The sequence below is a fragment of the Capra hircus genome, chromosome 23 (genome assembly GCF_001704415.2).
Source record: "Capra hircus breed San Clemente chromosome 23, ASM170441v1, whole genome shotgun sequence".
Taxonomy (NCBI): domain Eukaryota; kingdom Metazoa; phylum Chordata; class Mammalia; order Artiodactyla; family Bovidae; genus Capra; species Capra hircus.
The window spans coordinates 20,928,372-20,941,701 of NC_030830.1; the positions used below are offsets into that span (position 1 = coordinate 20,928,372).

General features: G+C 47.7%; 1 protein-coding gene across 2 annotated transcripts; it reads right to left on the reverse strand.

The window, feature by feature from the left end:
• Positions 2,457-6,108, reverse strand: LOC102180584 (BOLA class I histocompatibility antigen, alpha chain BL3-7). Of its 2 annotated transcripts, none has more exons than XM_018038832.1 (7): positions 5,973-6,108; positions 5,374-5,643; positions 4,875-5,150; positions 4,002-4,277; positions 3,776-3,886; positions 3,312-3,343; positions 2,457-2,960 (listed from the first exon to the last, which is right to left on the reverse strand). In XM_018038832.1, exons 1-7 carry the CDS (start codon positions 6,034-6,036, stop codon positions 2,934-2,936), a joined length of 1,056 nt encoding a protein of 351 aa, XP_017894321.1. In that variant the 5' UTR covers positions 6,037-6,108; the 3' UTR covers positions 2,457-2,933. The 2 variants fall into 2 exon arrangements, with proteins under 2 accessions (XP_017894321.1, XP_017894320.1); XM_018038831.1 differs by lacking the exon at positions 2,457-2,960 and adding an exon at positions 2,984-3,171.

Sequence of the window (13,330 nt, forward strand, 5' to 3'; positions counted from 1 at the left end):
CAGCAACCCCACCCTGGACACCGCACTAATCCTACAGGCTCCTCCACTGCATCGCTCACCCTTCACCTCCTGATTCTGCTCAGCAGTTAGACTGATGCTTCTAGCGAGCAGTCACACCAGGTCACCTTCTATTCAAACCATCTTATGAGTTCACATCTTTCAGACATCAGACACCTTCTAATATGCTGGAGGCCCACATGATCTGGCCAGACACTGGATCTCATCGCAACTCCTCACTCCTCCAGCCACACCTGCCTCCTGGCTCTTCCTTGAACACACACACTCTCCCGCCCTCCTGCATTTGCACTGGAGGCTCCTCTGCCTGGAGAGCACTCCCCCCAGACATGCTTGTGGACATTCTTTTACGTCCTTCACATCTTTACTCAAATATCATCTCATCCACGAGGCCCACACTGACCACCCTAGTAAGACAGCCACATTCCCTGGACCCACACGCTTATACTCTGGGTCACCTTTCTCAGAGCACTTGCCAATCTCTAGGCAGACACTTCCCTCCCTTATTAGGCTCACTCTGCCCCCCTCACCAGAACACACTGCATGAGGCCAACAAAGGGTGTCTGTTGTTAGTTCACTGAGGTTTCACAGATGCAAAAATAGAGCATCATCTATCAGACGCACGCAACAAATACCAGATGAAGGAATGATCAGTGTAGACGCCTCTATATCCTATCTTTATTAATGTGAACTCAGGCCAGTTGCACTCTTGCAGCAGCTACAGCATATCATCCATTCACACTGACATCAGTGCTGCCTGTGCTTTCCCCACCAGAGCTGATCACCCTCCCTCCCACACCGACTGGTCTGCACTCTACACATAACGATATTTTCTCTTCAGAAAAGATGATCCTAGGCTGACAGGTCCCATATTCCAACCTGTTGTGACTATTATATACCCAGATGTTTGGATTGGAAGGTGACAGGCTGCAGAGAAGTTAGAAATCCAGCAAGAATGAAGACTGGAAACTATTGGGTCCCTCCTCTATGATAACCACAGAATCTGGTATCTTAAAGAAAGATCCAGAAAGGATACAAAGCAGAATTGAGGAAACAGCCTGAGAAGGCTAGCAAGAGATGAGTGAGACAAGAGTTTCTCTCTTGGTGGCACTGGGAATCTTCTATGCAGGACTTTGGTGACAATGACTCCTGGCTCTGTCAGAGATGGGGGACACACAGAGCAAAATAACAGAACTCTAAACATAAGCAAAAAGCAATCATTATTCAGAAATACCCTAGATAAGCAAAATATAAACCCATATACACAAAAAAAGGCCTGAGGACAGGACCTAGGCAGAGCCTAGGCTATATGGTGACAGGAAGTCCTCGCTATCCACCATCCTAGAGACAGGACAAGGCCCAGGTGACTTCTGAGTCCCTGTGAACACAGATCTTGGTGGGACAAGGATGGACTGAAGGGATAAGGACAAAGGGGCTGAGAATATGACCCAGCCCAGGAGTGACCACACCAAAGCCCACGATGCACGAAGCGCTGACTGGACACAGGCTCCGACCTGCCCAGCTCCTCAGAGTCTCCTCCTGTCCCTCCTGCAGTAGCCTGAGCACAGTTATCAAAGCCATTATGGAAGGTTCCAGGTGCTTCTGTTCATTTTCTCTCTTAAACTGAAGGAATCTTCTACTTTACTTTCCCAGTAAACTCTCTTGGCAGGTATTAGAAAAAATGATTTTCAATATAGATTTTATTTCCAATAGGAAAGCAACACATCATTACTCAGCACACATGAAGTTAAGACAGGGGTTTAGAGGATCCAGCTCTGTCTCTGCTGGAATAGGAGTGTGGATTGCCGGAGTCCAGCTCCAGCAGCCAGGGATTCAACCTGAAGGGGTGAGCGGTGTCGGCAAGAAACTGAGGCAGCCTCTCAGTTTTCTTGGACGGCCTGTTTATTTCAAGCTTATGATTCTCTTTTATACTTTTACAAAAGCATTAGGTCAGAGGTTTGATATTTTCAGTTCCCACTGACCCAGATTTGTTGTCTCCATAGATCACTGTTGCCCCTCAAAAGGAGTTTCTGCCTCAGCGATTGTTTCTCTTATCTTCTTTTTCTCATGTGTCCTTGTGAATACATTGTAACTCATGCTAATGTCCAGAGAAGGCAATAACACCCCACTCCAGTACTCTTGCCTAGGAAATCCCATGGATGGAGGAGCCTAGAGGGCTATAGTCCATGGGGTCGCTAAGAGTCGGACACGACTAAGCGACTTCACTTTCACTTTTCACTTTCATGCATTGGAGAAGGAAATGGCACCCACTCCAGTGTTCTTGCCTGGAGAATCCCAGCGACGGGGAGCCTCATGGGCTGCCGTCTGTGGGGTCACACAAGTCGGACACGACTGAAGCGACTTAGCAGCAAAACCTAAATTCAGCAAACTCTTGCCATAAACATTTTCCTCACAAATAGGCTTCAGAAAGCAATCCCTACCATGGCCTCAAGCTGCGGTCTGCGTGCTCATCCTGGAACACAAAAGTCCTTGAACAAATGTCACTGATTAACTTTATAAATTATTCTCTGAGCACAGCTGCAGAAGGCTTTGTGCCTTCTCGCGCTCCTCTCAAAAACAATAAGCACCTTAATATTCTTTTCAGTCCACTCAGCCGAGGAAAGGAAAAAACAAGTCAGAATTACAAGGCCTAACTCCTTCATCCCAGGACCGTGCCTGCGGAATGAGGAGAGGGGTCTGGGGCCGTGCCTCCATTTCCTGGTTAATGCCTAACACGGCTCCCGACAGTGGATGAGAGAGGAGAACACAGGTAAGGGTGGGGAGGGGGCGTGGTGGGCAGGTGTCGGCAGTCTCCCCACCTCTTCATGTTATGCTAATAGGAGCACAGGAATATTCAGATGCAGCTGCAGAAAGAGGAGTCTGGGGATCTGACATCACATAGCGGGACCGAGTATTACTCAGCCCCACAAGGCAGCTGTCTCACACTGTGAGAGAAAAGAATCAGAAACCAGTTAAGGTCAGTCATGTAAGGGCCGACATTCTCCACAGCCCCCCACATGCTCACATGTCCCACTCAGACACCCCCGCCACCCAGTGTGTCCCCTCTGCCCCAACTCCTCTCCCAATCTGCACTCTCCAGGGTCTCACTTTTAGGAACCGTGACAGACACATCAGAGCCCTGGGCACTGTCACTGCCTTGAGGAGAACAAAATCAGGATGTGGTCAGAACCCACAGGAGAGAAACTAGAGAAGGCACTTTGAGAAGGGTTGAGTCCCCCATGGCCTCCTGTCTGCACCCTCACAAGGGTCTCAGGAATCACCCCCTCTGTACTTACTTGAAGCCTGGGTGTAGGTCGTCCTTTTTTACCTGTGAGAAGAAAATATCATGTGAGAGGCCAGGGAGAAGACTGAGTCATGAGACCCTAGAGGAACTCCCTAGTCCTGGACGACAAAGAACTTTTCAGAACTGTGACCAAAAATCCAGGACAGGCTCAGGAACATGAAGCAAGGAGACATCGGGGGACTGGACCACCTGCCCTCCTGGAGGTCTGTCCTCAACAGAGACATTCCCTCCTTACCTTCAAATGCTGAGAAACAGGCCCCCAACTGGAATTATGAAGATGAAAAACCTGTCTTTCATTTTCACATGTACTTTACAAAAGGCTCAGTCTTAGCATCAGCTCAGATTCCACAAGTGTGTGGAGGGTACTTTCTAGGAACGAGGCAGGCAAACTTCCACCTGGGCCAGAAATGTGCCCAGTGAGAGAAGAAAACTCAGATCCCTCCCTCCTTTCCCTACCTGAGTGCTTCTTCCTCCAGATCACAGCTCCAGTCACCACAGCTCCAGTGACCATGAGGAGAAGCAGGCCAACAATGATGCCCAAGATGAGGATGGAGGGCTGAGGAGGTTCTGTGGAAGAAAGGGAAGGAGCCCAGACTTCAGGCTTCAGTCCTGACCTTGCTGAATGTGTCCAGAAGGGTTCCTGCTTTATCAAGAGGAAGCTCCATTCCGACCCCCTCCTTACCCCATCTCAGGGAGAGGGGCTCCTGAAGCCCCTCATGCTGCACACGGCATGTGTATCTCTGCTCCTCTCCAGAAGGCACCACCAGGGCCGCCCACTTCTGGAAGGTTCCATCCCCTGAAGGCCTGGTCTCCACAGTCTCCATGTCCTGAGTCTGGTCCTCCCCATCACGCTGCCAGGTCAGTGAGATCTCCTCAGGGTAGAAGCCCAGGGCCCAGCACCTCAGGGTGACCTCACGGTCAGAGATGCGGTGATGGGCCACATGTGTCTTTGGAGGGTCTGAAGAATCAGAAAATTCACATTCCATGGGCCACTGAAGCAGTACCACGTGACCATGCTGAGAATGGACGAGATAATGGGTTTGAAAAGAAGCAGCACAAACACCAGACACCAGCCTGGACTCCAGGATTGGGAAAAACTCTTAGTTCTTGGAAAGTTCTGGAGTCAGGGTGAGTGCCAAGGTAGGAGACTCCATGTAAGGGGAAAATACAGAGTAACGGTCCTGATTTGGGAGGAGGCTGAATGTTTCAGAAAAGCTGGAGTCTGGCCTCCTAAGATGGTCTCAGGGTGTAACAGGCCTTGAGAGAGAAAGTCATGGTTCACAAGATGGCAGTCAGGGTCAAAGGGCACCGCTGACCAGTTATTTCAGGGATGGGTTTCTGCTTCTCCAAAAACACTGAATGCTTTAACTGTCCTTCAGAGAAATGGGGCCACTGCTGTGTTACTGTCTTCTACAGAATATGAAAACCTGGGGGGATTCCCCCTCTCCAGACAAGAAGTTGGGGCGGTGTTTCTGGAAGAACCCCATTTTCCTCTCCTAGTGGAAAGCCTACTCCAGCCTGAGAGGAGATCAGGGAGGCCCGGTGCCCCTCATACCTGCGCGCAGCAGCGTGTCCTTTCCGGTCTCCAGGTGTCTGTGGAGCCACTGCACGCACTTGACCGCCACGTAGTTCCGTTGGAACTCTGCCTCACCGTAGATTTCCCAGTTGCGCTTCGTGATCTGAGCCGCCGTGTCTGCCGCGGTCCAGGAGCGCAGGTCTTCGTTCAGGGAGATGTAATCTCTGCCGTCGTAGGCGAACTGCCAGAATCCGTGCAGCAGGCGACCATCCGGCCCCACATCGCAGCCAAACACCCACTGGAGAGTGTGAGACCCTGACCCGCCCCGACCCCTTGCGGCGATTAAACCCAAAGTGAAAGTGAAACCGGGTCAAGTCCCCGCCCCCCACTTCCCCAGGCTCCTCCCGAGCTGGGGGGAGGGCGGGCGGTGAGGGTCCCGCAAATGTCGGGGTGACCCTCAGACCCAAAGATTCAGGGTGACCCCAGCCGGTCCCTGGGGATGGGAGTCGTGACCTGGACCCGGGCCCGCGTCGCTCACCGGTCTCGCTCTGGTTGTAGTAGCCGCGCAGGGAGTTCAAGCCTGATCGGGATCTCTGTTGACCTTTCTTGGCATCTCGTGTCACCTCTTCCCAGTATTCCGGCCCCTCCTGCTCCATCCACGGCGCCCGCGGCTCCATTCTCGGATTCGGGGCGTCGCTGTCGAACCGCGCGAACTGCGTGTCGTCCACGTAGCCGACCGCGATGAAACGCGGCTCCCCGAGGCCGGGCCGGGACACGCAGGTGCCGAAAGAGCTCAGGGAGTGGGAGCCTGGGGGCGGGGACGGTGAGATCCGGCCCTATGTTCCTCCCGGCGCGGGTCCGGGTCAGAGGTGATCAGGCCGGGAGTGGGGAGGGGGCTAGGGGCACGTGAGACCGAAAAGGTGGGAGAAGGACCAGGACTTCTTAGGAGAGAGAAAAGGAGGCGGGAAGCAGGGGAGGGACAGGACGGGACCAGGTGGGAGAGGACGGGACCGGGAGAGGGCTGCGGCGTGGCTCCTTCTCTGGGGGTCCTGCCAACCCCACTCCCCTCGCCCAGAGTCCCGGGCGGTCCCCTCGCCCCTCCGCGCAGAGGTCGTTCCCTCCCGACCCAGCACTTACCCGCCCAGGTCTCGGTCGGGACCAGGACCCCCGAGAGCAGCAGGAGGAGGGTTCGCTGCCCCATGACACGTATCCACTGGGTCTGGGGAGAAAGAAGCTGAGTCCCGGTGGAGGGTGGGGGTGGGGGTGGGGTATCGGTGGAGACTATGACCTGGAACCGCGGGGCCGATGATTGGCTTCTAGAAACCAGACACCCAATGGGAGTGAGAACTAGGGCCGCGACATGAGTGTCCGGGCTGAAAGGCACAATACAGTGCGCGAAGAGAAAGTGAAACTCGAGGAGACTAGGGATCCCCAACACGGACTGTCCCCGCACCAAACAAGGCCCTTGACTTTGAGAACCTGAGATCCTGAGAACCAGATCAGGTACCTGGGACTTTGCCCTGATTCCTCCTCTGCTGCACCGAGAATTCTGCAGTCACACTGTCAGAGATTTTCAGAACATTTTGGTCAGGATATTTATACAGTCCTACAAATTAGTGAGAACCCCAAGGATAATTTTGTTTATGTGGTTACTTCTATTGATATTTCCCGTAGAAGAAATAACAGTTTAAACATTTTTAACTAATTTATTTAGAATAATGTTAATAACCCATGATTTTTATATGAAAAATAACAATTTCTCCAAATAAAGTCTATACTGGGAACAGTGGAATTTTTTTCATTATTATATTTTTGCAAGTCTTTTCCTTGTCTGTCTCACTGGATTTTATGTTTGCTTTTGCATTGAATCCGTTATTTTGATTGAAATCTATGAAAATAAAAAGGACCATACACATGTAGGAGTAATATTTTTAATAACCTTTCCTGTTATTTGTGGATGTTTATCTTTGATACAAAGCTAAAACTACGCAAGTGATAGTTTCTCAAAGGTTATTTTCTCAGTGGAACTGAAACAATATCACTATTTCCTATTCTGTTCCATTAAAATTCATAAGCCTGTTTTGCACACTGGATGTCACATGTACTAATGTAAGATTTTTAAAAAGTAATTCATTGTTTCACTAAGTTTTATAGACCTTCCACTGTCATTCCTTCTTTCAAATAAAAATTGGCTTAAAGCTCAACATTCAGAAAACTAAGATCATGGCATCTGGTCCCATCACTTCACGGCAAATAGATGGGAAAACAATGGAAACAGTCAGAGACTTTTATTTTCTTCGGCTCCAAAATAACTACAGATGGTGACTGAAGCCATGAAATTAAAAGATGCTTGCCTCTTGGAAGAAAAGCTATGACCAACCTAGTTCAGTTGAGTTCAGTCGCTCGGTTGTGTCTGACTCTTTGCAACCCCATGAACTGCAGCACACCAGGCCTCCCTGTCCATCACCAACTCCCGGAGTTCACTCAGACTCATGTCCATCAAGTCCGTGATGCCATCCAGCCATCTCATCCTCTGTCGTCCCCTTCTCCTGCCCCCAATCCCTCCCGCATCAGAGTATTTTCCAGTGAGTCAGCTCTTCACATGAGGTGGCCAAAGTACAGGAGTTTCAGCTTTAGCATCATTCCTTCCAAAGAACACCCAGGACCGATCTCCTTTAGAATGGACTGGTTGGCTCTGCTTGCTGTCCAAGAGACTCTCAAGAGTATTCTCCAACACCACAGCTCAAAAGCATCAATTCTTCTGCACTCAAAGAGTCATTATTCCATCCATCTATAACTTTAGAATGTGTAGATTTAATGAATTCAATATCATAGTATTCCTTATGACACCTTGTACTTATAGGCCCAGCTTCTAAGCTCCAGTTCCAGCTTCCCCCACTGGTATCCTGTTCTTCTCTGCAACTGGAGTCCAAATCCTATCATCTCCAGGCACCTTCCAATCTAGAATCATTCTATGAACTTCCAGAAGACGTTTTCTTTATCCTTTGTCCTGGGATGGCAGGCACTTCCCAACAGGTCTTCTGTGCTGTGGGAGAGGTTCTCCCAGACCAAGATGCTGCTCAGTCAAGTCTCAGGCTGCTGTTCGCACAGAGCTGGTGTGCGGTAAAGAGTCAATAAATAACTGAACACTAAATAAATTGAAATGAGTACTCACTGTTGCTGATAACTTCAACTGTTCTCCCCTCTTGGGAGGGGACTTCCCAGCCTCTCTGTGGTCACAGGACCATGTTGCTGCTGCATTAGCAGGGCCTGGTGTGTGTCCTTTCAGACCTGGCCCATCACTCCTCCCCACATGCATTTCTCCACAGTCTCGCTCCTTCTGCTGATGGAGGCAGATGAGGATTAACGTCCAAAACACCTGGGAATCCAAGAAGCAGGAGGGGCTCAAAGGGCCCATGCTTGTCCCTAGGACAGGTTTGGGGGTGGACTCCAGGTGTCCCCTGGGGTGTCTTCGGACTATTCAAACAATAATGCTTTCACCACCGTCTCTGTGCTTCTCCCCCCAGGGAGTGCCACATAGAGGGGGAACCATTCAGTCTCCAACTTCCCTTTCCTCAGGGTGGGGGGCTTCCTGCAGCTCCAGCAGCTCAGCGGTTACAGAAGATACTTTAAAACGTGGATTTAAGGATGATGAATTCAGGAGAGAGAAGACTTTTATTCATTTATTTTTAAAATTTGTTTGACTGAGGTATAGTCGGTTTACACTGTTGTGTTAATTTGTGCTGTACAGCAGTGTGACTCAGTTATACATATTTTTTTTTTCATATCCTTTTCCAGTAAGGTTTACGAAGGAAAGATAAGAATTTTGAAATCGTCAACCAGGACGTTTTAAAGCAAACTTGCCTTTTATTACCTGCAAGTAAATTGTAGTGAAAATGATTACTAGTGAGGTTTGCTGACATAATCTATCTTCGTTATTGCTAAGTTTTAACTCAAGCAAATGTCCATGCAGTGAACAGCCAAAGTATCTCAGTGACCTCAGGGTTTCTAGAGACCACACTCTGAGAACTGCGGTCCTGAGTAAACCAGGGTGTCTCCCAACTGATCCCTGTCTTTCCCTCCTCTTTGAAGATCTTCTCCTTGAACTGGACTCCCTGCCTCCTTAAACCCAGTGGAAGGTCTTCTTCTGGGCTCCTCTCCAAGAGAACTGACCCCCTAGGAACTGATGCCAGGGAGTAGCCTCAGTCTGGGAAGGGGAATCAGGGGACAGGTGTTTCCCCTTTGGAACTGGGAAAAGTTTGTTCCTAGAGGCCCTGCACACACTTATGACCTGGGCTGGTTTTGTTACACGCCAGGTTGATGTGTCTTCATATCCTGGACAGAAATCTGACATAGTGTCTAAGAGAAATAACAGTGACTCTTTCACCTCACATGGTCTAGTGCATCTGACTCAGGTCCACAAGGCATGAAGGCAGGCCTGTCCAGCAGAATGTTCTGTGAGGAAGGGACTGTTCTGTATCTGTGCTGTCTAGTCAGGGAGACACTGGCTCCATGTGGCTATTTCAGCACCTCAGACATGACTGTTGTGATGAGTACTTTTATTTTATTTAATGAATTAATTGTTCAAATATTTTTATTTATTCTGTTGAAGGCTAGTTGGTTTACAGTGTTATGTTGGTTTCTGCTGTGTAGCAGAGTGACTCAGTTACACACATTCATTGGTTCTTCTTTATATCCTTCTCCATTATGACTTATTCCAGGATGTTGAATACCTGTGCTATCATTGTTTATCCATTCTATTATTTTTTAAAAATACTTATTTATTTATTTAATTGGCTGTGTTGGGTCTTAGTTGCAGCACACAGGATGTTCACTGCATCATGAGGGATCCTTTTCATCCAGGTATGCAGGTTCAGTTGCTCCAAGGCGTGTGGGATCTTAGTGCCCTGCCCAGAGAGTGAACCCTTTTGCCCTGCATTGTGAGACGGATTCTTAACCACTGGATCACCAGGGAACTCCCCAGTTCATCCATTCTTTATGGAATGATTTGCAGCGAACTAACCCCCAACTGCCAGCCCCCTCCCCAGCCCCCTCCCACCCCCCTCCCTCTTGGCAACCACAAGTCTGTTCTGTACCTGTGAGTCTGTGTCTTTTTTAATTTTATTTAATTCAAATAGCCATATATGTCTAGTCACCAGCATATCGAACAGTGCATGTCTGGAATGTCCTTAACTTTCAGTCTCTTCCTCCCAAAAGTTATTGTGTGACTCATAAATTGATGCATATTAAAATATAGTCTTTGGTAGCTCAGACAGTAAAGCATCTGCCTACATTGCAGAGTCCCTGGTTCGATCCCTGCGTCAGGAAGATCCCCTGGAGAAGGAAATGGCAACCCAAATCAGTATTCATGCTTGGAAAATCCCATGGACCTAGGAGCCTGGTGGTCTATAGTCCATGGGGTCGCAAAGAGTTGGACATGACTGAGCGACTTCATTTTCACTTTATATGAATATAGTGGGTTTGTCTATTTAAGCTACAGCCTTAAAATGTAGCATGCACAGAAAGCTTCATTACTATGTGTTTTAGCAACTAAAATGTGAAGCAGACTTTAAACAGACCATGGTATAGCACCTTCAGGTTATAAGTGTTCAAAACTGCCCATCACTGGAGCGAATTCTTGGCTCTATTATACTGAGCTCTTGGTGGTTTCCTTAACCTGGTAAGCATAAGTAGACACAGAAGAGTTCATCCAACCCAAGACAAAGTATTTGTTGAACACAACATAAATCAAATACCTTGTAGGACTTGTACATACTTGCAAAATTATGAAGCAGAGGATGTAACTTAAGAATCCACCACCTTAAAATTCTTTTAAAAAAATAATTTTATTCATTTATTTTTGGCTGTGCGGGGTCTTCATTGCTCTGTGAGCTTTTCTCTATTTGTGGCGAGTCGGGGCTACTCTCTAGCTGTGGCACACAGCTTCTCGTTTCAGGGGTTTCTCTAGCTGGAAAGAACAGTTTCCATGGTATTCTTCTCCGTCTACACTTTCCCCTCAAATTCAAGCAATTCTTTTTTCCTTCACCCTTGGACTCTTTTCTCCTAGACAAAAATATACATGACTATTTTACACTTGGGAAATGAAGAGTTGTATGACCCACAGATGAAAAATCATAGAGATCCATAAATCTTCTCTGTGTGAATCAAGCACTCACAAAGACACAAACACACGCACCTGTTCAAACTCAAAGACGCAGAAACAGTTGTGACAAGACTTCCCTGCTGGTCCAGTGGCTGAGAATCCGCCTGCCAGTGCAAGGTCCGCACCTGCAGTCCCCGGTCAGGAACTGAGACCCCACAGGACACTGAGCTACTGAGCCAGCACGGCGCAGCTATGGAAGGTCAGCTGCTCCGGAGCCCATGTGCCACAATCCATGTGCGGCAAAGGAGCAAGGAAGCTCCCTCGTGCTTCGACTAAGACCCAAAGCAGCCAACAAATACATATTAAAAAAAAAAAAAAAAGAGTAAAGAAGAGGGAAGGAGGCAGAAGAGGGGACTGAGGAGAGAGGAGGAAGTGAGCTGACTCAGGAAGTGGCTTCTGGAGAGTGCAGGGTAGGGGCCCCTGAGATGTGAGCTCAACAGCTTAGACAGAGACAGTCCCAGCACCTGGGCAGCAGCCGGAAGACGAAAATAAACTAAAAGTAATGCAACCAAATATCTCCCGTGTGAGGATTACAGTTCTTTTAATGTTGTCCTTTATCACTTTCAACCCTTTGTAACTTATTTGACAGTGAATCTTTATTATATCATGTGTTATACATATACATCATAATCAGAATTATAAAGCTTCATTTAAATTTTTAAGAAAGAAGGCAGGTGGGTAGAAAAGTGAAGAGCTGGGGACATGAGGCTGGACTTCCTGGGCTCCGGGCAGTGACTCACACGGGCTTTTCTTGTCTTCTCAGGACCGAGTTCTCTGTGGAGGCCAAGCAGAATCTTAACCTTCTTTTGAGAGGTGTGGTCATCTGTTAGGACTCTGTCACCTCTTTGATGCTTTTAGGTATGTTTTTGTATTTTCCATGGCATTTTCAGCTATTTACTGTGGGAAGAATTGTCCATACAAGTCAGCCCATCTTCCAGTGGTGGAATTTCTATGGCAGAACAGCGCAGTCAACATATGATGGGTCCTGGAGCAGAGAATGTGCGTGCTAACACGTGAGCTGAAGGTGATTGGTCAAGGGTTTTACAAGGGCAAGGTATTTTCAGCCCATTTTTCAAAAGCATTATTTAACTCTGACATTTGTTGTCACAATAAAGATTTGGAGTGACGACTCCATATAAGAGGACTGAGAAGATACTCCAGCATAAAGAAAATAACTAATTCATGTTCTCCCTCCATCCCCAGTCACCCAACTCCTCTATTTAGAAACCATTGCAGTTAGGAATTCCCTATTTCTCTTCTCAGAAATGTACATCTAGACGTTAATGAATACTGTTATGTCAGGGAAAGAGCTCAGGGCACAGGAACAAATTATTTGCAAATTCACATGTATGAAAAAGAACTTACTTTAGAATATACATAGAACCATTACATTCAACAATATAAAAATGAACAGCAATTTAATGAAGGAAACATCTGAACAGACACCTCTTCAAGATGATATGGAAATACATACAAAAGATGCTCAACATCACATGTTACGAAGACATGCAAATAAACACAGCAATGATACATCCCCACACACCTAGTAGAGTAGCTAGAACCCAAGAACCGGGGATGCCAAGTGCTGACCAGGACACGGAGCAGGAGAAACCCTCGCTCACTGTGGCAGGGATAGGAAGCAGCACAGTCATTAGAAATGAGAGTCAGCAGTTTCTTATGAAGCTACACAGGGACTCTCCATCCAGCCTGCTCACCAGTCTAGTACTTCTCCATCTCACTGGAAAACTCATATTTGCACAGACCCCTGCACACCAGAGTTTATATCAGAGCGCCCCTTAAGTGTAGACTGCACATGGTGACTTCCTTCCAAAGACTACAGTGTGGACAGCGAGGAAGTGAAAATAGAACTTCACAAGGAGAGACCGAGGAAATATACCTTAGGTGGGTGCCGAAGTGAATTTATTAGTGATATTCCAGTGGACAGTATAAACCCTTGATGCATGGAGAATGTCACTTCATCACTGTGGTCTTCTTTCCTAAAACCCAACTCAACTAGAGAGACATTCCACACTATCCCTGAGCAATTCTCAAAAACATCCAGGTCATCAAACAAAAAGGGAAGTCTGAGAGACTGTCCCGGCCACAGGAGCCTGAAGGAGGCATGATTAGAACCTAATTTATATCGTTTGTCTCTTTTTTTTCATTTTTGGAGAAGATTTTATTCCACTCTGCTAATTTCTCCAGCTTCCTGCTCCTGTAGAGCCTGAGATACTCCATCTTGTAAAAGAACTCCACTTTTGTAAGGGTACCGGGCAAACAGACTTAGACTTTGGATATTGCCTAAACTTGCCCCACTATGCACGAGCCAATC

Bases quoted from the DNA above. Each gene is read 5' to 3' on its own strand.
- LOC102180584 (XM_018038831.1), bottom strand. From the start codon at position 6,036: ATGGGGCAGCGAACCCTCCTCCTGCTGCTCTCGGGGGTCCTGGTCCCG. The intron at 5,644-5,972 runs GTAAGTGCTGGG...CCCCGCCCCCAG, and splicing joins CCCGACCGAGACCTGGGCGG to GCTCCCACTCCCTGAGCTCT. The intron at 4,278-4,874 runs GTATGAGGGGCA...CTGATTCTTCAG, and splicing joins GGACACGCTGCTGCGCGCAG to ACCCTCCAAAGACACATGTG.